The sequence below is a fragment of the Pipra filicauda genome, unplaced genomic scaffold (assembly GCF_003945595.2).
Source record: "Pipra filicauda isolate LSUMZ 115617 unplaced genomic scaffold, ASM394559v2 scaffold492_size439525_pilon, whole genome shotgun sequence".
Classification (NCBI taxonomy): domain Eukaryota; kingdom Metazoa; phylum Chordata; class Aves; order Passeriformes; family Pipridae; genus Pipra; species Pipra filicauda.
Genome location: NW_024104634.1, coordinates 213,182 through 236,047, shown reverse-complemented (window position 1 = coordinate 236,047; position 22,866 = coordinate 213,182). Strand labels below are relative to the sequence as shown.

Below are 22,866 nucleotides of genomic sequence, written 5' to 3'. Positions count from 1 at the left end.
ATTTCCTTATCTCAACCTGGACTTTGGACAAAGACCAGTACTGCAGACACCTAGGCAAGGAAGAGCTGTTTATGAGGACAATTACCCCCTTGGGCAAGCTCCCAGTTGACTGAAAAGAAGCTAAAAGCTCCAGCAGAAACCAAGGCAGTTTGCTTTGCTCAAAATCAGAAAGCTTCACTCCAGTGGATCCCTTTGTATCAGAAAACCTTTTGCTCCCAAACCGTGTGACCCGCATGGGTGCCAAGTTAGAGCAAGCAGTCAATGCCTGCCTAATGAAAGGTTTTAACCATGCAGCATGGCCAGAGAGGGCACATGCTGAGTTAGCAATGGACCATTATTTCCCCAGTCCTGCAGATATAGCAGCACAGCGCTGGCACTGCTCTGCCAAGGAGCTGCAGGGACAGTCTGTTTTCTGTCCCTGCACAGCTGGGAACAGCTTGCAGAGGAAGGGACAGCCTGTAACTGCCTGAGCTTCGTGGGGCTGGCTAGAGAAAGCTCCCTCAGTCCTCACAGGGAAAGCTGCACAGGATAACTGTCACGTGGCTGGGTTTCTGCTGCTCAGACTGCAAACAGGGAGATGTTTCCCAGGAAGCTGCCCAACCCATGGACATTTGCATACGAAGCCTAGAACGCAGAGAGCAGGTGCTATTCAGGAGCCAGAGCCTGCAGCAGGCAGGCAGTCATGGTGAGAGGGGTGCAGGGACAAGGAGGGGAGCACACTGCAGAGACGAACATCCTATCCCCCCAGCTCCACCAGCTCTTCCTTCCAGCCTGTCTCTCCCCCAGTCTTGCTCCCCTGAGAGCAGCACAGGGCAGACAGTAGCTGCAGAAGGCAGAGCAGCTCCCTGAGCACACAGCTCACGCAGGGCACTGGTGTGCCCAGCCACGGTGCCAGCCCTGCTGCAGGAAGGCTAATCTGGAGGCTGGAGAGGAATCAGTCACTGACCCAGGGGAGGGGAAGCCCATTTATTTAAGGCTAGTTGAATTTGGCACACACAGAACATCACAGTAACGCACTGGAGGCTAACGGTTTTGTTTTGTTGTTTTTTTTTTTTCTTTTTCTCTACAGACATACAAGAAAACTCTATGCAACTCCCATGTACACATTACACAAAGGAAACAGCTTTAATCAACCACTGGTGAAACATGGAAGCTTTCAAGCTCTCTGTAGCTGGCACAGGAATGTTCTCTACCCCCCATACAAAAGGCATTTCAGGTCAAACTTTCTAGCAGGTGATATTTCCATGCATTTCTACAGAATTAAAGAAGCTAACAGACAAAAAGCCCAGATCAAGCCATATTAGTCAGGCTGATTCATTCTACTAGGTTAAATCAATGGTAATTATGGACAAATGGACCAAGTGACCAAAGACTGGGGCTGAAAATACCACTTTTCAAGTTGTGGTTCCTTCTCATTTTATTACCGGTAACTGAAAAGCTCTGATATAAGAATCTGCATTTATAAAAGCCTCAGAAGCATCTGATCCACTAGTAGGTGTGTATTAGAGACAGTAAGGTAGTTCTAAATTAAACTATGTCAACAGAAAAAGCAATTTTTATAGAATCACTCAGGCTGAAAGAGACCTCAAGACACTTCATAACAAGGAAACTGAACCTATAGAACAAGTGAACCTTTAAATATTATTACTGCACCAGGAGTTTACAAGGGAGGGGATTAGGACTATTTCTCCAGAAAAGTGTGTCTGTTTTATCTTTAACTTCAGAATTAGGCTAAAGCAACCTTTTGGTACCAAACTGGGTTAAACTCTTAGTGCTTGCAGTTGCAGAGCTGTACTAAAAAAGCCTAGGTTTATCTACAGGTTTTAAGTTTTGTCTTAAATGGTTACAGGGGAAAAGCTTTTGAATTTGGCAATTTGGCCAGTACCCTCAAAACGACTGACTGAATTTTGCTCGTTACAATTTAGAAAAGCAAGAACAAGAGCCAGATTGTTCTCACCTCCCCCCCTTTTATGATCCACTGCTCAAATTTTTTGAGACCTTTAGTGTTAATCCATTGGGGACAGTATTGGGCTGGACAACCAATGCAAATATTAATACACCAAGATAAATCCTTAGATTTGATTTATTTAGGGTCATTTGTACATACAAGCTACATCTCCAAAATCTACTTTATTCTACAAGACAGCTTCCCTACTGTTAGTGAAACCCTTGCCTAGAATGTTTGCTTTATATAACTGATATATTAAAACATGGAATGCTTGTAGAGTTGTGGCACTGTATGACATCTACACAGGACTTCCTTCAAAAGCTACGACTAGGGAGCCTCCTAGCTTCTCAGCAATGCAAGCTCGGTTGAGGTCCTCTGGCCCATTTGCTTGACATTCATGCTTTATGCCTAAAAAAGAGGCAAAACACTCAGTAATGCAGTATGTCAACATGCTGATAATCAATTAAAGAAACATACTTGGTAGTAATATTAGAAGAAGAAATCCAGTCACTCAAACACACAAATCCTGCCTTAGCTTAGGAAATCTTTTTTTTCCCTGATATGTCACCAGAGACATCTGGCTACACACCACATGTCAATGCAGGGACATGTGGGGAGAAATTTGTCACTAGATCAGAGCTCAGTCTGTTGGCCTTTCATCGCAGGCTCTTACAACTGAATCCCTCATGTCTTGAGCTGTCCTGGGTACAGCTGGGGAGGGAGCTACATGCAAGCACATGGAGATGGCCACCTCAGCTCCTGCTGGCTCTGCAGAAGAGGGTGAAAGCATCTAGAAAGCCAGTCTAAGGAATCAACAGTGTTTTTTTCTTTTTGAAGGGTGGGGATCCCAAACCATGCCTGTCTTCAGTGGTGAAAGGCAGAATTTTTTCAGGATTTCTTTTTTTTCAACTTCCACATGTGCAGCACACAACAGCCTCCCTGGGCACTTCCAATCCCTGGGGCACGCTGTCCTGTGAAGGCTGGCACTGCTGCCCAGTGATCTTGTCAGTCTTGCACACTGCAAGATTTTGGCCCAGTGCAGCACGAGGAACTTAACAGGGGACAGTGCTACCTGGCTATAAGCCAGACTGACTTAGCATGAAATTTCTGAACGCTGCAAGGTGTTTACTCCTTGGTTAATGGTGCCTGACAGGCTGAATAGAACTTCGCTTCTCCACTTGGAGATGCAATGCTTTTAGGAATGAGTAATCACAACTGCATCTCTGAATCAAGTGAATTCTTAAATACTGTTACTACAGCGCAGTAAATTTATGACATTTCAACAGACACAGGCTTGAAAGTCCTCTGCCACTGAGGCAACTCTGCACAAAATCCAGCTTTGAGTTATGAATCTAATGCTTTCTAGTATGGTACAGATGTGCTGCTCTGTACAGTGCGGCCACAGTGTCACACATTGCAAAACCTGCTGTTGCTCTGAGCACAGTTCTAGTACCTCCAAAATTTAGTCAGACAGTATAAATTTTAGCTAGACCTCATTTTAGCTCTGTCACGTGACATTTCACCTCTCACTAGTTTCTCAAAAAAACAAAATAAAACAACACCCAAGCCCCAAACCAATTAGCCAATGGTTAAGCCTTCCTGTGTAAGTATCCTAGAGGCAGGGCAGAGCTAGGAGCATCAGCTGTATTACATACCTTGAAACTTCTTTTTGATTGCATCCTTGGAGCTGGCGTAGATCATCTTACTTTTGAGAGGTGCTTGTTCTGGTGCCCTAGTGGGATATGCCAAAGAGAGTGCAATTACTGACACGGATTATTCAGCACAGCCAGAAGCAGTATCCTTCCCACTATGAACAAGTGAAATGTCTCACAGCTCAGAATACAGGCATCAGGCTGCCCGACTCACTTTAAGCCTACCATCTTGCCAGCCTGGACAATACAAACACTCAGAGACCTCACCCGCAGTGCTTGGACTGCACGTTAGGAATGAATCAGTTGGGAAGATGGCTTACCACAAGAAAAACATCAGCTCTTCTTTTTTGGATTCCTTGGTCTCGAAGCTTGCATCATACAAGGCATAACGGCAATCCTTCTCAGGAAGCATCTGCACAAAGTGCTTGAAAGGGTCGGTAACTGTCACACCGACATCTCCCACCAGAATCTCTTTGCCTTCTTCCACAATAATGCACTTTTTGTCTGGACTGAGGCAGAAGATGACAGCCTTCTTCCTCTTCTTAATTTCCTCAGGCGTAGAGCACTTCCGCACTTTCATGTCATAAAAAATACGGCATACCTCATCGGCAACTTGTACTCCAGATGCCTGCAAAGACATGAGCAAAGACCTTTAGGGCTACCACGGCAAATTTTTGCAACTCCATTACTGCACTACCTTAAACACAAGGCTAGAAGACAATAGATACTAACAATAGTCACTAGTGGCCCAAGAGTTTCCTCAGAAAAGGCTGCAGACCTTCTTTTCCAAAGCCAAGTAAAGAATCTGGAGTCTGCTGCTGACCACAGCCAGCTGCCAAACCAAAACTATTCCAAAGAAGGCACAATCCTACTTACATTAGAACATTGTTTTGGGGGAGTTTTACACACATGTCCACTCCTTATTCTCCAAGATTACAGAAGCTTAATTTTGTTACCCATTTCAGGCTGGCTAGACAATCAAGCCCACAAGGATCTGCTATTCAAAATTTCCTAGCCATTTCTAGCATGCTTGCTAGCAGCTTTAGGAACAGAGGTAAAACTGGCCAAATTCCACACTGGCCAAATTCCACACGTGTCATGTGGACTTAGTTTAGAGATCAAGAGAGATGTAGTGGGGTACTGGGACTGCAGTGGTACAGTTTTTAGCTGAACAAACCAACTTTCAGAAGTTGCTCTGAATTCAGGATTTTAAAGGGAGAAACTGCAAGTTCCTCCATCAGTTTTTAAAGCCAGCTGCCTGCCTTCTCAACTTCCCCCCCCCTTGAAGTCTGATGGGAAATTGTAGTTAGTGGTATGGTATCCCCTGTGTTTGCTGTAATAGGAGGTGCACATGCAGCATTATCAATCTAATGTTAAAGGCAGCTGCACAAAATAAAGAGGACAAGACCTAGCAAGAACGACAACAGGCTGAGTTGCATTTTCAGCCTGCTCCTTTTTTGGGAATAAGACAGGAAAAAATTGTGGCAGGGTAGAAGCATTTGCATCTGAGTGTTGTTCTCAGAGTACAGCAAAGCTGGAGAGCTTAAAAGAAGCTGTGCAATAGCGTGGCCAGAGCAGTAAAGACCAAACTGAAGGCTGTCCGATACTCAACAATCTGTTCAAAATGCTGTATGCAGTGCGAACAGTGAGATTCCTTTAAAATACTGCTTCCTCCCTCACTGGTCTTTGGTCTTCAAATTCAAATGACGTTATCCTCAGATATGACAACTCATATCTCAGATGGAAAATTGCCTTCCTCCCTCTCTGTAAACTGCCACACGTCACTGCTATGAGCACCGTCAGCAGTACTAACAGTCAGGTACAGCACCATCTGAGATCCACCAACTGAAAAAGGCTAAAGGTTGTTGTTCATTTTGTTTTTCCTTACCTTCAGGCCCAAAATGTAAGCTCAACAGATTTATTTTGTGTCTTAGAGAAACAACAGAGTTCAGCTGCAAAACCAAGGAGATAGAGGTGCAGGGGAACTGCTCAGTGCTAGCTTTCATACAGGCTGTCCTTAAAAGATGGTTATAGATTGGACAATGACTTAATGTGTGTGGTTTTTTTTAAGCCTTGACCAATGACTACCATGGAGGACCTCAGATGAGCCCAGATTCTCCTCTTTCTACCAACATGTCTCCTTCTGTAACTTTGAGTGGCTGGCATAGCATTGGTAACCCAGTGAGGAGAGGTGGCACAGCTAGCAGAATCTATTACCATGGAGTTTGGTATCTACATCTCCCAACTGCTGGTCACGGAAAACCTCACCCAGCAGCGTATCTGAGACAGAAGCTTTTCTGTAGTATGAGAACAGTGCTCTTTTGAGGTTTACCCAAATACAAGGGGACATCCCTCAGGATTTATAATGCATGGCCTGTCTACTAGGGGTAACCTATCCAGAATTCCTTGCACTTACTTTGGGACAGGAGAACAGCAAGTCACTCACTGCGCCTCAGCTCCCTGGCAGGCAGCCATCCTTTTGCATATCACCAATAAGGCGAGGAAAGTAAGCAGAGAAAGCCTATTCCAGGATAAACTTGAGCAAAAGTACAAACATCAACTCCAAGTGACTCATTCCCATGTCACCTCAATCATATAGAGAGACTGCACTTTGTCAGAGTGTGACTGGGAGGTAATGAAGCATGAAGGTCTTTCCCTTCCTTGTCCCTGTGTTTGGTGTAGGCAAGAGCCTCTTTGGGAAGACTCTAATTAATACAAAGTTGCCTTAATAAAGCAAACAGTGCAGCAACTAGAGCTATTGTATCATTCACTAGGGACCAATCCACAGGGAACTCGAGAACCTTTTTCCTCCCTGAAGTTTGCAATGGCACCTCAGTAGCTGACAACAGGTGTTAAGACCTGACTTTCAGTCATAGAAAATGCACAGAAAGCCTGAACTAGCATGGGAACAAGGCAATTAATCACTTAAAAGCCCTATCACTTACCTCCACCTTTGTTCATTCTTGATCTTTGCTCCAACATCACAATAACTAATTCCCCTGCACCAATTCATGTTAACTTTGAAAGAAAAGGTTAATGCTCAGCACAGAGCAAGAAGCAACAGCAACAGAGCTGCAGGTTGATGCAAAGTGTCCAGTCAAGCACATGTGCTTGTACTACTATACAGCCAGAAACATGTCTCCAAGCAGGGAGACAAGTTATTACCTTAAAAAGAAACTGAGCACTGCTGGCCAGTCAGTTCAGATTCCAAAAATGTTGAGTATTTAGCCTGGAAACTCAGAATTCAGTGTTAAATTGCAGTTTATAACTGGGACAGACCAGAAGCTGAAGGGGCAATAGTGAGAACTGGATCTGTTAGCTTTTCAAAGCAAAAGGCTGTTAGTAGCTGGTGCTACTATTTTTTTGCAGCCCCTGTACAACCCCTGGATTCATCACACAGGCCGACATTAGCAGCCATTATGTTGCTAGGGACAATGCAGATTCGTTCCATCTCAGAAAAGCCTATAAGCTGTGTCACAGCAGTAGTATGTCACCCATAAATTCCCAGTGCAATGAACTAATTACTTCCAAAAAGAGGATCTACTATTGCAACTGTAGGACTCCCTCTTCAACTCTGGGCTTGTACCAGCCACGGCTGGCTTCACAAACATACTTAAAAAGTAAAAAACCCCAAACCCTAGACAGCTTCTGCTGTAAGGCGGTTGAAACCACTCTGCATAGAACATCAACAGGATGACTGTTAAGAGCACTGGAACAAGGAGAAATGCTATATTTTAAGTACATGCCCTCAATAAACATTTTAACCTCATCTCTGGTGTCTTGTCCAGAAGAAGAGCTGGTGAGAAGCCTCCACCCCACCAGTAACGACAGACTAAACATTTATTTGTTAGTCTGGATTTTCTCTCTTTGGCCAGATACCACTCTGTTTAGAGGATGCAATACAGCACATTCATTATTATTTTGTGCATTCCGGCTTGAACACTGTAGAGCTACAGTAGTTAGTCTGGTTCTGTTCCTTTTCCAGTATAAAAGCAGTTATCCAGCTCTGGACTGGTACTTGTGAGATACATAACCATGAATCAGTTGGTGATATTTTGCTGTGGGGGACTGAACCTTAACTGCAGGGCCTTTTAACCTCACTGAAATAAGGCAGCAGCAAGCAGGCAAGTCACGTAATTACCAGATGGGAAAATGATGCCAGTACAGCGTATTGAGGGAGATAGATACTCAGGCAAGACCAGACAGAGTGAGTTTCTCTGAGGAAATGAGCAAAAATGAGTTCTCCCCAGCACCTCTGTGCAACTATTGCAAACATGGTGTGTCTTGCGGGCTGAGCTCTCCATATATTGTTCCAGGGCAGTTATATGAGTATCCCCATTGTACTTTCATATGGACTGCTGCATGCACATGACGTAATGATTGCATTAAATGCCTTGTCAGCATGCACTAGAGTAACACAGTGGCTCTTATTCCCTACACAAAGCCACTGTTCCTGCCTTAAGTGCAAGGCACTGCAGAAGTCTTGCAAGAGTAGAATGCCCTCCTTACACAGGGCAGCCCAAAGAGTGAGCCTTCTGTCTAGCATGCTTCCTACTGCAAGAGCCATATGCAGCTGCCCTCACTAAGAGCTTCCAACACTTTGCCTCCATTGCCAAGTACCTGAACTGAAATTTAATCTTAACTGGGGAAGACCAAAGAATAATCCAAAGCTTTCTCAGGAAAATCCCCACATACAGAAACCTGTTTCAGGAGTGAGATACATGCCAGACACCTTATAAACTGGATTTGTAGCAAGCCTGCATGGAAACACAACTTTGACACACCGAAATTTGCCTTCTCTTTTGTTAGGAAATCCTGTGCACTCCAGTATTTTCCTTGAATATTTAAAATATTTTACCTAAGGAGAGTCTTTGTTTCCTCCTCAACTGTGAGACAGCCAAGAAGACTTTAAACTAATGACTTAGTTTGCCTCAAGACAAGTTTGAAGGATGAGATTTGGTTTTAAGTCTTGACCATTTTACACTGTTGGGTTTCTCTCCTGTGATTAGAATCCAAGAGCTCTCCGTAGTGGTGCCTGTGCATGCATTATCTACAGAGACATTTAAAGAACATTGTTTTGTCTGGAAACCACACACACACATTGTATACACCAGGGTGATACTACTCACAGGTACTCAAGTGGAAACTGGTGTTTCTTGGAAAAGCATCATCAATTTTTCCAGAATTTGACACCAAGACCTTTATTAAAGTATGTCTTGTTTAATTGCAAGGGCAGATTTGAGGACACTATGCTCCCATGTTTGCTAGTCACATTATTGTATGTATTTGGTTCTTAGTTTCTTCAGCAAACACTGCTTCCCCTATGCTTGGCATATTATCCTTCCTATCTACCTTCGAAATTCTCTGCCACTGCCAGAACTGCTTGTGTAACCATGTGGCATTTCCATAAGACTCAGTCATGTGTCATAGTACATCTCTGCAACAAATACTCTTTCAATTTAAACTACTACCACCCAACTGGTCTGGGACAGCATCCTTCACAGAGCTGTCCCTTACACTGCCACACAACATAATGCCCTGGGACGTCATCAGCATGGAGACCTTGAAGGGCAAATTAAGCTAACGTAGTTGTGGGAGCACCGAGCAGAAAGGGGAGGTCACAGCCTGGCTGCACTAACAGGCTGGAAGACAATTTTGCCAAATCAGGCCTCAGAAAAGGGTGTCACGTAAGGCCAACAAGCCAACTGAAAATGTAGGTGGTCAAAACCACGGATTTGAAATACTGCTTTGCTTTTGTTATTTGAGCACTCAAGAAAACACATCGGATACTACCACCCCCACTGTACTGAGTAGGAAAGGTGCAACGACTTTAACTTGATCCCAAAGATCAGTGTTGGAACACCAGTGACTTCCTGACTTCTTGCAAGGCCCACATGCCCTGCTATCTACAGCCGGACAGATAGACACCTCTGTTTAGAGGGGACAGCCTGAAAGTCCAAAGCTTCAATTCAGATGTGAAGCATGATGGGAAACATAACTAACTGCCTTTTACTGCTGTTGTGTAACAGGCTATATTTGCACACCATAAACCAGCAAGAACTACAGAGTTATTTGCATATCACTTGTAGACAGATCTTACCAGCTAGACTCAAGTTTTTTATTTAGCATTATTTGGTCTCTTTTGGCAGGAGGAGGGGTGGAATCAGAACTCTATTCAGCTTTTCTCCCCCCCCCGCCAACAAGAACAGTTAACGACAAGGAGAGATGAGAAAGAAAGAAATCATTTAAAAAATAAGAAAAAACTATCCCTTGAATTCCTGGAGGTCATTTCCTCAGCTTTCAGCCAAAGAGGAAATTACCTCCTTCTCTGAGCTACCATGAAGTTCACTCCCAGTTTAATTATCAAGGTAGGCAGAAAAAGCAATACCCACAAAAGGCAATCCCAGCAATACTGCTGAAAAACAGCCAGTAGCAGGGTAGAAGTTTTGAGTAGCATCCATTCCTCTGTTGAAACGCAAGGTTTTAAGGTAATGCAGGTGTAAGTTGGCATGCAACAGGACTCTTGCAGAAAATTAAAGCTTCTTAGAACATATTCAGCACAGAAATCAGCTATAATGAGCCCCAAAATTTTCATACTCCAGGCACCTACAGCAACCTAAAACTTAAAAGTTACCCTCAAAACCAGGCTTTGAAGGCCTGCTTTGGGCACCACAGATACTTGTTAATAAAGGACCCTTCCAGAACACTGCCTGAATGCTGAACAGCCAGGCAAGCGAAAGCTCCGAACAGCTTCACACACAAGTCCTGGCTGCCTGCAGGTTCTCCTACATGGGATCGCTTAGGTCAGCCCTTGCACCCAGCAGGAGCCCCTTGACAGCAATTCTGGCAAGGCAAGTAGGAACATGCCAGACACCCACACTACCAATTGTCATGAGGCTGTCATCTTGTACATGAGGCATATGTACCTTGTAATTACACAGATTTGGGAATAGTATTGACTAACAACCAAGAAAAATAATTTGCACGGTCCTCCAAAGACCATGAACTCATTTAATCCAATAGCAAAGAAACTGAACCTTGTGGCAAGACACAAAAGCAGAAAATCCAATGCTCTTTTTATACTAAATGATGCCCTCCTGCTGACATTACTGTATTTTGCCAGAAGGCCTACAATGCCCATAAGCAAGTTCATTTCCAGCATCTCAAAAAAGCCAACCCAGACCCTTGTTGCAAAAAGATCACTGTGAGAAATACTAGTTTTGACTGACTGGGGAATTCTCTACTTCCAAAGCAAGATGAAGCCTGACACACCAAGTAGTCAGACTAAACTCAGTTTGCATTCTGCAGAGGTGGTAGCTGGCTTGCTGAGACAAGCCTGTTTTAAACAAGAGCTGCAAGTCTCGTCAGACTTTTTAACAACTTCAGCTGCAACTCCCATCAGCTCTGCTCTATGTTGCAGACCAGTCACAGATGCTCCAATTTGGGTGTTAGAGGAAGCAGGGAGATTACTAGTACATCCTGTCTGCCAGCCCTGTATGGACTAAAAGTTCATTTACTGGATATACCACACATTCAAACTAATGAGGAATACCATGAGAAGGCCTCAATATGTAACACCTCTAATAAAGACAAAAAACCCAGACAAGTGTGTCAAAACACAAAAGTGTCTGTTGCTGGACTCAAGCAAAAACAGGACAGGAATTAAAATTGCATGAGCTAGTAATTCAGACGAATTTGCCAGTCACAGCTCCCACAGTTAAATAGGGATGCAAACTTTGAGCACAGGCAAAGCAAACCGAGAGGGAGCCACCAGGAAGTCGAAAAGGCATTTGGTCTATTCCGCTCCATTTATGCAAGGAGTTCCTTGGCACTTTTGGTTTTTTGAAAGCCTGGAAACACAGGAAAGTCAGTGTGTATGCTTGACACGTTTCTATGTTTGCAGCATAATGTCTTAGTTAAAGTGTTTCCAGCACTGTGCGGAGGAGCAAAACAAATAAAAAAAAACCAACACAAAACCCAAGTCCTTGCAGCAACTATCTTAAAATTTAAGCTTCCTCGAGAGGCCGCTACGAAACTCTGTTTGTTACGATCAGCGCTTCCCTCCGCGGGTTCCGCTTCCCCCCTTTTGTCCGCTACCAGCGCTGCCGGCTCCAGCCGGGGCCGGCGAGCAGGATCCCAGCTGGCCCTGGGAGGGCCCGTGCTCGTCTCGGCTTCCTGTGGAGCCGACGCCGTTTTCTAGGCCAGGCCCGACCCCTTCGGCCGTGGGAAGATGGCTCCCGCCGGGACCGCGCCGGGGCGGCTGCGGCGGTGGCCGCGCTTCCTCCCGAGCTGGGCAGCCCCCGGCCCCGGGGAAAAGGGGCCTCCCACCCGCGGTGCCTTTCTACCAGGTTGCGATCCCCTCCCACGCAGCCCCTCGCGCGGAGGGGCGGGGGCGACGATGCCCCTCTCCCCACCCCGGCCGCGCCCTGCGGCGCGGGGAGGGGCCGCGCATCGCCCCCTCACGGGCTCTTCCCGCCTCGCCCGCCCCCCCCCCCCCCCCCCCCCCCGTCACAGGGTGGAATGGACGCGCCCGCCCCAGTGCCTGTGTGCAGCACGGAACGTACCACCACCTCAAGGAGAGGTGAGGAAAAGGAGGGAGGACAGTTCCATCGCCTCAACGGGGGGAGAGTAACCTTCCGCCGCCTCATGGTGGGATGGGGGGGGCGGCAGCTAGGGGGAAGGGAGGAGAACAGATTCGCCGCCTCAGGTTCAAAGGCGAACGGGAAGGATTGGGGGAGGCTAAGGTGGGGGGGGGGAAAGGAGAAGAAGAGGGGGGCGAGATACCGCCGTGCCGCCGTGCCCAGTGGCGGCGCCAGCCAGGATGCGGCGGGCGGTACCGCCGCCCCCCTCCCCACTTTCCCTCAAGGATGAAGGCGGGAGAGGGAAAAGCCTAACGCCCTCCTGGCGTCGCCCGGATCCCTACCATGGCGTCGGCTGGGCGCGGCGGGCGGGTGGGCGGCGGAGCGCGGTGCGGCGGCGGCGGCTCCTCTCGGGTGTCTGGGCGCGGCGCGGACTCCGGCGGCAGAAAGGGAAGCGGCGAGGGCGCGAGCCGGGCGGAAGCGCTGCCGACGTCACGGCCGCTGTGCCCGGAGGAGGAGGAAGCGGTTGCTATGGCGGGAGCCCCGCGTGGCGACGCCCTGGCCCCGCGCGCACGCGCGGGCGGGGAGGGGGCACCCGCAGCCCATACACACGGCCCCCTCCTGCCGCCCGGCAGAACTGCCCAATCACAGGGGAGCCGCCGGCTGATTGACGCTTCGGCCGACCAATGGCGGCGCCCTCTTAAAGAGGTGAGGCGGGGCTACCTGCCCCAAGGTGTGCGGCGCGGCGGGGAAGGTGCCGAGGGGAGAGTGGGGGCTGAGGGAGTCGTGTGGGAAAGGATGGGGGGCGGCTGTCAGCAGGGCGTAAGGAGGATTTGGGCTGCTGAAAGCGGGGCTGAAAGGGACTGAGATGGGCGTGAGGGGTCGGGGGGCGTCCATGGGATGGCCGTGGGGCGGGCGGGAAGCCCGCGGGGCTAGGCGGCCACAGCAGAAACGGCCAGAGCCGAGCGGGCGGAAGAGCCGGCGAGGCGGAAGTGTGGGACTTTCCTTTCTCTCTCTCTCTTTTTTTTTTTTTTTTTCCTTCGAGGGTTTTTCACTACCTACTTTGGTGCGATCTCAGTTAGGCACTCCTGATTGGCTCGCGCTGCTGCAGCAGGAGCCTTGCGCTTCCCGCCGGCACCCGCGAATCCCGGATCCCGGCGTCGGCTTCATCCAGATGGCCGAAACAACCAGCTTTGTCCTCGGGACAAAGCTGATCCTGAGAAAACGCTGCTAGGGAGACCGGGGCGCTCGGAGAAGCTGCTGTTCCGTGTTCATGGCAGTCCTGCTCACTCTGACCGCGACGAAAATACTCATTCCTTAATGTTTCCAGGCAGTGAAGCGTAGGCTGCTCATAAACAGAGTATACAGGCACCTACTGATGTTACAAAATATATAGAAAGTTAGGTTTTATTACTGAATCCTGACTACAGTGATGTTCCCGGCTTGAATCAATAAGCAAAAACTCCCAGCATCAAGCTTATTTGTTAAGTCTGTGCCTACTTGTATGCAGAAAACAAAACCAAGACTCGATGGCATGTTTTCAGGTCTTGGGTATGAGGCAACTAGCATGAAGCTTTAATTCTAAAGGTGTGAGCCATGCTTACACACCTTACAATTTTCATCCATATTGCTGTTCTAGTTAAAGGGGTTTGATTTTTTTTTCCCCTCCTTGCAGCCTACCCTAGTAAATGCCCTTTGTAGATGCTGTTAAGCCTGTTCACATTAGATAGAAGTTGCTGAAAGACCCCATACTGAAGATTCATGTATTGAAAAAGCAGTGCTATTGCATTAGTGCATCTTGTGTTGGGTGACTTAGTCTGACCAGGGATTCCTTTTGTAAGAGAATTTGCAGCAGATTGGTGAAACTAGCAAAGACTTGGACTTGAATTGGACTGAGGGGGTAGTTCTTCTTTAGCGTCTTTTCTGATATTTTTAATCCTGGAATGCTTACATTTGAAACCAAATGTTGACTTACTTTGGAAGTATTGGCAAGAATTGAGCGGGGACATGTTTGATTTTTTCTTTTGAGATAAGTCAGATATAATGCCTGTGTAATAGGTAGAGCTTCAGTCCTAAGAGTATGTTTCTCTGGACAACTTGTGGTCCTGCTTCCTTGCTCTGACTGTCCTGGTGGGGAGAGGAAATCAAAGGCAGGCTCTGTTTGGCGGTGGGGATCAGTGCCATATGGCAGTGCCATGGCTGACCTCCATCTCCAGTGGCATGTAGCAGAGACCTAGGGCAGCTGTGCTTTTTAGTCTTAATTGATGTAATTTCTCTGTTACTGTTCCAAGCTTGCTCTTCATAGATGAGTTTCGCTATGACAGAGGGTTACAGAAGTGAGACATCCTGGGGAGGAGGGGAAGAGATGATGTTAAAGTCATGAGAACAGGGCTGGGACTGTTTCATGTTGTATACTTATAAGGGAAAATGAGTTGGAACTGGCCCGTTGGCTCACTGTTTCAAGAGGTCTTTTTGGAAACCCTGCAGTGGGTTGAGAAGGTATATAACTGGTTAAAGAAACTTCAGTGAGGACAGGAACTCCTTCACCAGCAGAGTAAGAGAAATCTCTCTCACTTTTCCTGTCTCATGAGAAAAGTGCTTGCTCTGGGAAGGGCACTCACCAAGAACCATGATGGCTTTTTGAATGATTGCATTCCCCAAAAGACAAAATAGCATATAGCCTAGTGAGGCATAAACACAGTGGCTGTGGTGCTTTGCAGAAGCTCGAGGCAGGAGCTGTACACCAAGATGCACAGACAAGTTTGTGGTTATGGTGGTACCAGCCTGCCTTGGCATAGGCTCCACAGACTCCTCGTGCTGTAGCAGCACTGGCACTGGGAGCTCCAGCCCTGCACCGAGAGCTGCCTGCTTGGGATTAGCAGTATGTATGTCGTGGTTTGGGAACCACTGCTGCATGTAAATCCTGTGCTGCTGTTTGCATAGGGGAAAGGGAGTCTGGTTTTCCAGCCCTGTGCTGCTCCCTCATTTGACAGCCCTCTCCTCACATGTCTGTGACCTTAAGCATCACCCCTGTTTGCAGCCCTGCAGTTCCCTCAGCGAGGGCTTGCAACAGGGTCCTCTAACGGCTGCTGCACAGCTGTTGTCTTGGTGCCTGAAATGAGGGGAAGCTTCCTGTTTTGGGAAGGGCAGGAGGAAATTTTGGTTCTATTTACAAGGTCCCTTTTCCATCATCCCACCCTTTTGATGGGATAGGGACCTGAGCAGAGGTGAGGAAGTTGTGCCTTGTGGCTTATTGCCACACTGACAGTAACCCTCCCACTGCTTACTGTGCGCTGCACACCCGTGTTATGGCCAGCTGTTATGGTGTATGAGTGAGCAAGGCTAAAGGCTCCTGCAGTGAGACTTACCCCTTTGTCCTCACCTTTCAGTGCACTACAAGGTTGTTACAAAGACAGACGTGAATGCTGTGAATTGCTACAGCACTGTGGAGAGGAAGGGGTTCTTTACTAGCTCTTCTGCCTTTCAACACTGAACAAGCTTTGTCCTTTTTTCCTAGTGTTAGTGCTATAAATAAGCTAGGCTGAAAGCTCAAGCTGTATGTTTGGATGAACCAATCTTGAAAGATGAATTCTCCTCCCTTTTTTAAGGTAAATGGTATTTGCAATTAGCCTGAAACTTCCCCCTCCCCACCCCAAAAAATCCATCCCCTAGCCGTAGGGGACCCTGAGAAATTTCAGCAATCCTGTAGCTGGTGGTGACTGCTTTGGCTCCAGGCAGAAACACTGCTGTGAAAGTGCAGTTCACAAGTGTCTGTCCAGTGAATGATCGCTTCAAAATCCAGCGTGGTCAATATAAAAAGTCACCCATAGACTCCATTTTTGTATGAGGCCCTGCATCAACAGAAACCCCAGATCAATACATCTGCCTCACTGACTAGCATTTGCTAGAATCACATTTGAGAGGGTGACTACTTGCTTACTTTATATGCCTCAGCTATTTGAACTCCCCCTCCTGTCCTCCAAGCTACTGACTCATTTCCTCCTCTAAAACCTTCCTTTTTTAGCCTTTCGCTCTGAAGTATTTGGTGGCTGTTTTGAGCTGCGTGCTCCATACCTTACTTAGGCAAACTCCTACATGACAGCCCTGCAAGCCTTGCTTTTGTACCATGGAAATCGTTTGTTTTTCCCTAATAGTTCTAAGGGGCAGTCTTAGCTACTGACTGTGTTCTTTGGCAAATTGCTTCTTTGCTGTTTGAAATCAGGGAGGCAGACAATCGGCAAAGCAGCTGGTGAGCCGAGGCTGCCGCTACTTATGCTAATTACTGTTGTCTCCCTCTTAGCCCCCGCTTTCCCCATCGGGCTGCATCCACCTGCTGTTTTTCAAACATTTCTACCCTGATCTTGCAGTTCGAGCAGGGATCACAGAGACTTCTCTTAGGCTGGACAACCACCCCATGACTGCAAAGCACCCAGATGGCAGGATCAGGCCCTGACTCTATGTGCTGTCTCACACAGCAAAGGAAACAGGTGGTGTCCCCCTGTGTGAGGCCTGGCATGGTGGTAGCCCAGAGCTTTGGTCATGGCTGATTGATGGTACTGTAACCACACTAGCTGTGTGTGCTTGAAATGTAGTCCCTTTTTCACATGACTTATGGAATATTGGTTCTGTACTTTTGGCGTCAGAAGGATCAGCAAAGATAATTTTAGACAGGAACAGAAAGTTTCTGTAAACCTTACATTCGTAGCTATTTCACTGGCAGAAACAAAGCCACAAGGAGCCTTATTGCTGTGCATTGCTAAAACATTCAGTTTAGTAGGTGCATTGGAGTAAATATTTAAAGGGAAATTTTGGGTGAGAAGAAGAACCTAAAGGTGATTTCCAGAAAGTGCTGTGATGCTCCATTCCTTTTCTAAGGAGGCAGTGAGGTGCAGCAGACAGCATGCAGGAACTGAGAGCCCAGTGTCTGGTCCAATGCTCTGTCCTAGCCCATGGAGTGAAACTGGGCAAGCTGCTTTTCCCCTTTACAATAGATATCTGGTTTTGAAGCGTTAACTTTGTTCCTGCCTTTTCTATATTGCAATTTGAGATTTAGTGCAGATCAGAGCTAGGTGTTGTTTATAAATACTTACTATTTTTACAGTAATGAAAAGGCTGTCCTAAATTGCTACAGATGAATGCCAGAACTCATATTCCTTTTAATTTGCTGTCAACTTCCACAATTGCTGCAGGTTGCAATCCTTTTAATTTCCATATGGTAAAAACTGCAGGCTATGAACAACTGGACCAAAATCTGACCCTGCTTGCTGCTGGGTTAATTTTCATCAGAAAGCAGCTCTCATCAGAACCTTTCTGGATTGAGTGCGATGGGGAAGGTAGCCCAATGCTTCATCATCCCTGGGGCATTTTTTTCCACTAGAAGAACAAAGGAGGAAATAGCACAAGAAGGCAGCTCAGGAGTGGAACAGCTCTATGTTAATTTAAGTATGCAAGAATGTCATCAAGCTACTCTTATCTATTTATTTATCTTTTTTTTTTTTTCCCTTTGATTTTGTTGCCACTAAAGGGCCTGTCTGAAATACTTTGTATGGTGAGAATGAAATGCATCCTGCCCCAGAATCAGCTTAAGGACTCGTTGCTGCTCAACTCTCCCCTAAATTGTCAAAACAGGCAATGTGCAAAACTTAAAATTATATGTTTTCCCTGCATACATGTGAACTGGATCTTAAACCCTGTCAGTCTGAGAAGGGAGGCTCATGTTGAGCACAGAGGCCTTGAACTTGTCTTAACCAGTGGGTAAAGCTTTAGGCAGCATCTCTGGCTGCATTACCTAAAAGCTTTGCAGCATTCACTGTGATTATGCTCCTGAGCTTTTGCTGTGAGACAGGGCTGCAGCCCCTTTTATAGATGAGGAGGGCTGAGCTGAGAGAGGCTGCACAACTCTCCCAGCCTTGGGCAGGAAATCTGTGGTAAGTCCAATGAAGCCTTTGCTACCCTTACAGGGTAACACCCTAACCTTCAGGCCATCTCTTTTCTGCACTTGTAAGATGATAATGCTGCTACAGCAAATATGCAATGGCTGCAGAAATTTCTAGGAGAATAAGCATTTTTGGCTTATATGGGCTTTGTTCCAGGTGAGGAGGTGTTTGCTGATGCCATTAGCAATTGCTATCTGCAATGCTATTAATAATTATTTTATTTCCTGACTAAATTAACCCCTATTCCTCTCACGCTGTGACCTAGACAGAAGGTTGTTGTAGCAGTTTGATTTTCTTAGACAGAGTTTGCACTTAGCTGCATCAGAATAACAAAGAAACCTTTTGAACGCGTGTTGCTCCTGCAAGATGGCAGTTCTGGCTTGGGAACTGCAGGCCTGTTTGTGTTTGTCAGGACTGCGGCCACTTACTGAACCTGTCTAGGTTTGGCACTGTGGAATGGGGGAAAGTTGGGCTCTTGTTACTGGGGTGGTTAAAATTGGGAGTTCATTACAAGGAGGGCTTCTGAGGGTAAGATTAGATGGCATGTGAATTAGCCCTATCCCATGTGTCACCAAACATGCAAGGTACAGGCACAGACTGGAAAATCCCCACCCTAATCTGCTTACTGTCTAACCATAAGAAATACATGGGGTAATGTAAAAGGAAGCAATGAGACCATGATTAGGATGTTCATCAACAGAAGCCTTATAGCTGTGGAGGATTTGCTAGAGGATAGCGAAGGCCCATCAAAACTGTCAGAAGATAATGAAGTAGCATTGAATGTGATTTCTGGGAATGCAGTGGTGTGTGAGGGGAGTGCTACGAGAATTTAGGGTGGTTACTGCAGGCCTGAGTTGCAGAGGCAGGTATAGAGAGGTAAGCACTTGTTTCCAAAGCACACAGCCCTGGCCATTGTGATGCTGGAAGAAGCCACAGCACTGCCAATGCCTGTGGAGCACAACTGGGGCAGGCTGCAGGACAAATCTGCCCACAGCCTGGGATTGGGTGGGTCTAAGCTGGATGTGCCAGCAGTGCACAGCCAGGGATTGGGTGGGTCTAAGCTGGATATGCCAGGTAGGTACAAGGGAGAGCAAGCATACTAGGTTTGTTTGCCTTCCAATATATCAGGCAGTCTAAAAAAGGGCATTGCTTTCCTGATGAATCTGCCTCACACATAAATGGACAACACTCCTTGCCACTTCTACCACTTGGACTGTGCAAGGTGAGGTGTAGGAGTAGAAGGACATTGCAGAGACAAACTGGAAAAGAAGAGGGTCTCACTGTGTTTCCTGCAAGTGTGCAGGCAGACAGCACACAGGTATGGATGGGAGCCTCTGACAGCATCCCTGACCTCTCTCCTGTCTCTGTTGTGGGTGCCATCATCCTGCAGGATGTGGTCTTTGTGCATAGATCATGAATGGAGTCGAGTGGCTTGATAGCTATAGCTCTGCCACCTGGGCTGACAACTGGGCCATGGTGAGCTATGTGTACGTGCTGTGGTAGGTCTTATCCAGGGACGTGGCTATGGGGAAGTCTCCACTGAAAAACTGGGTAGTGTGAGTGGAACATTCCTTTCCCACCCCCCTCTTTAGACCTGTTCTCTGTGTCTGCATCTGTATTGGTGGCCTGTGCTTGGCATGCTGGCTCTTTTCTGGCATGCTGAGTGGAGAAAGGCTGGCTGGTGTGGTAGGATGAACCAGTTTGGTGAGCCTGCGTATTTCCAGTCTTCAGCAACCACTGATCTCTTTCTGAGCATTTGCATTGCTTGAGTGGCACAGCTCAGTTCTCCTGATGGGTTGTCACCCAACACGCTGTATGTGGATGCTGGCAAGAAGCATGACTGCAGCTGCATTTCTAAAGGAGGCCAGGAAGCACAGGTTGCCAGTCACAGAATATGCTGAGTTGGAAGGGACCCACAGGGATCATCAAGTCCAATCCTTTGCCCTGCACAGGGCCATTCCCAAGAGTCACACCATGTACCTGAGAGTATTGTCCAAACACTTCTTGAACTCTGTCAGGCTTGGTGCTGTGACCACTTCCCTGGGGAGCCTGTTCCAGCACCCAACCACCCTCTGGGTGAAGACTTTTTTTCTGATATCCAACCTAAACCTCCCCTGACATAAATTCAGGCCATTCCCTTGGGTCCTGTCACTGGTCACCACAGAGAAGAGATCAGTGCCTGCCCTTCCTTTTCTCCTCATGAGGAAGTTGTAACTGCAATGAGGTCTCCCCTCAGTCTCCTCCAGGCTGAACAGACCAAGTGACCTCAGCCGCTCTTCATACAGCTTCCTCTCAAGGCCCTTCACCATCTTCGTTGCCCTCCTTTGGACTCTCTCTAATAATATCTTTCTTATATTGCAGTGACCAAAACTGCACACAACTCCTGGACAGTGCTTCCCCTGTCAGATTGCCCATCACAGAAGTCTTACTCCCAAGATACAATGCTTTGCTGTTGCTGTGCTCAAAAAGGTGCTTCTGACCTTCACTCCAGCTCCAGGGGCCTCAGCTGTGGGCAGGCAGTTCATTTACCCTCCTCTCCTGGATCCCAACTGACTCAGTCCCAGATTCAGCCTCACAGTGGCTCAGGGTGGAGGTGGCCCTGCAGCTGTGAGATGCCCCGCTGGGGAGGCCAGGCCCTGGGGTAGAGCAAGGCTGCCGTTGCCCTCTCCTTGCAGTTTGAGGACATGCCCATCGAACGCAGGTGGAGGAGGGAGCAGAGGGCTGTTGTCCCCTGCCAGACCAGCTGCCTGCTGGTGACTGAAGACACGGCTCCATCTGGTGGTGTGAAAAGAATTTGTCTGCATGTCTGTCGGAGAGCAGCCCTGACTAGTAGTCTCCAACTATTTTTTTCTCCCTTTTTTTGTTTTTTCCTCTCTAAGGCCTTAGGCCCCTCTGTGGCTTTGCCTACCTGCCTGATGTTCTTGTTTCTCCCCAGCTGCTGCGATTACTTCTTACAGAGAGGCTTAAGCTGACAAATGTGTCCAGCTCTGGGTCATTCCTGGAGCATGGTACAATTTCTCAGACTGGGAAGAAGCGTTACAGAGCTGCAGAGGGCATTGCCAAAGGACAGATTCTCTGCTATGGCCTGAGATGTGACAGCTCTGCTCCCATTAGACATGTCCTGGATCAGATCAGAGATCTGTCTAGCCTGATATCTTCTTCCTGGCAGGACATGCGTGGGGAAGGATGGACAAAGTCAGCTGACAGAATCTAGTGTGCAGGCAGGAATGTCTTGAGTTTGGCACTGTGCCTCTATTTTTAATAACCTTCTGTGGATTTCATCCTTTCTGATTTTGACTCATCACCATCTGAGCCCATGAAGACTCCTGGTGTTGCTACACCTTCTGGAGGTGCAGCTGGATGGAAGACTTCTGCCCTGGGCTAGGAGGTATAAACAGCTGTCCAAGGTTGCATGGACACAGTTCATCTGCATGCTAGAGCTGCAAGTCAGAGCACTTGCCAGAAAAGATTGCTGATATTTCACTGTTGCCTCTCTTTTCCAGGTCCCTTGGAAGGGCCAGAGATGCCAGATGTATCCAGACTGTGAATCTGCTGTTCTTGAGGCAGAGAGGAGCAGTGGCACACAACTGAGAACCAGATGTCAAGGTGGGCCTTAAGGGGAAACCTTGTACCTGAGCTCTCTGTATGACATGGAGTGGTTTGGGTCCTCCAGATCCCACGAGACTCCAAACTGTTTGAGGGCTATGGGACACTTAATCTTGACTGTTGCCTAAGAAGGCAGTGCCAAAAATCAGGTAGGGAAAAGTGGAGGCCTCTTATTTTGTGAAAATCATGGCAGTCCAAGCTCTTTTTCACCCAAATTCTGTTTTTTTTTTTGGCTGGGTTTTGCTTCTGTTTTGGCATTTTGTGAAACCTGGATGATGAGGATTGAGGTGTTTCTCCCCTGGGCTGGCAGATTACACAGATGCTAGCATTTCTCCAAGCAGACCAATTTAATGCATTTCCCTTTGATTTTGCTGTTGGCTTCTCACGAGACATCCCATCAGCTTTCCTGTTGTCTCATTAGGATCTCAGATTCCCATAGCAGTACTGTCCCCCGTTTTCTTTGAGCTGGAGCCACAGCAGGCCCTAAAAAACCACTTATCTGGCTGTTTGCTGTGGATTATGTCATTAATCAAATACAGGTACCTCCTGGCCTCTGAATGTGTGTCCCAGCACAGCTTGCATGCCTGGGCTGGAGAAAGGGATGCAGGGTCATGAGCAAGAGCTTGTGAACTAGGAGTTGTGCTGGGCTTTGAAACAGGCACCCCTGCACTAGAAATCACGGTGTCCATTGTTTAGGTCTGACTGCTCTCAGTGCCCTAGGAGAGGGCAGCATGGGACTGTTTTCCTGTTACCTCTTGAGACTTCCACATGAGCAGAGAAAAGTATGGGGCCACTGAAAGTCCATCTTTGCAGATTCACATTTTGCCACCAGAGAGCTCCCATTCTCTACACCAAGGGTAAGGAAATAGACCAACGTTGCAAAAAAGTCCCTCAGTCTCCACTACATCCCAGCTTCTGTAGTATTGACTGGACTCTGGTGCTTGTTCTGCCTTAAAAAAAAAATATTTTTTTAGTGCTTGGATGAGTTTTGCCCCTTCATTGCAGGCTTCTTAGAAGAAGGAGAACATTGAGGCTGGGAATATTGATGCTGCCTAATGAGAGAAAACACAGTGAGCAGGTGGAAAGCTGATAGCAGCAGTGCATTTTTTCTCACTCTGGTGATTTTGGACAGTCTTGCTGATAGA

The 22,866-nt window shown here is 47.3% G+C and overlaps 2 protein-coding genes across 4 annotated transcripts in view; one reads left to right on the top strand and one right to left on the bottom strand.

The window, feature by feature from the left end:
• Positions 1 to 952: 952 nt before the first annotated feature.
• DSTN (destrin, actin depolymerizing factor) lies at positions 953 to 12,683 on the bottom strand. Of its 2 annotated transcripts, XM_027743179.1 has the most exons (4): positions 12,524 to 12,683; positions 3,921 to 4,228; positions 3,604 to 3,680; positions 953 to 2,356 (listed from the first exon to the last, which is right to left on the bottom strand). In XM_027743179.1, the coding sequence occupies exons 1-4, from the start codon at positions 12,524 to 12,526 to the stop codon at positions 2,247 to 2,249; spliced, it is 498 nt and encodes a 165-aa protein (XP_027598980.1). In that variant the 5' UTR covers positions 12,527 to 12,683; the 3' UTR covers positions 953 to 2,246. The 2 variants fall into 2 exon arrangements, with proteins under 2 accessions (XP_027598980.1, XP_027598979.1); XM_027743178.2 differs by lacking the exon at positions 12,524 to 12,683 and having other exon boundaries at positions 3,921 to 4,249.
• LOC113999595 overlaps positions 12,384 to 22,866 on the top strand; it is a 25,744-nt gene continuing 15,261 nt past the window's right edge. Inside the window, exons 1-2 of one of the 2 annotated variants that reach the window (XM_039386572.1) lie at positions 12,384 to 12,887; positions 21,619 to 21,721. In XM_039386572.1, coding sequence (XP_039242506.1) covers positions 12,525 to 12,887; positions 21,619 to 21,721 — 466 coding nt within the window. In that variant the 5' untranslated portion in view covers positions 12,384 to 12,524. Of the gene's footprint in view, positions 12,888 to 20,420; positions 21,504 to 21,618; positions 21,722 to 22,866 lie in introns of those variants that run through there. The other variant, XR_005565536.1, reaches the window with a different exon arrangement.

Excerpts from the sequence above, each read along its gene's own strand:
- DSTN (XM_027743178.2), bottom strand. The coding sequence starts at position 4,240 with ATGTCTTTGCAGGCATCTGGAGTACAAGTTGCCGATGAGGTATGCCGT. Across the intron at positions 3,681-3,920 it reads GAGCTGATGTTTTTCTTGTG|GGCACCAGAACAAGCACCTC; the intron begins GTAAGCCATCTT and ends ATATCCCACTAG. Across the intron at positions 2,357-3,603 it reads AATCAAAAAGAAGTTTCAAG|GCATAAAGCATGAATGTCAA; the intron begins GTATGTAATACA and ends CCTCTTTTTTAG.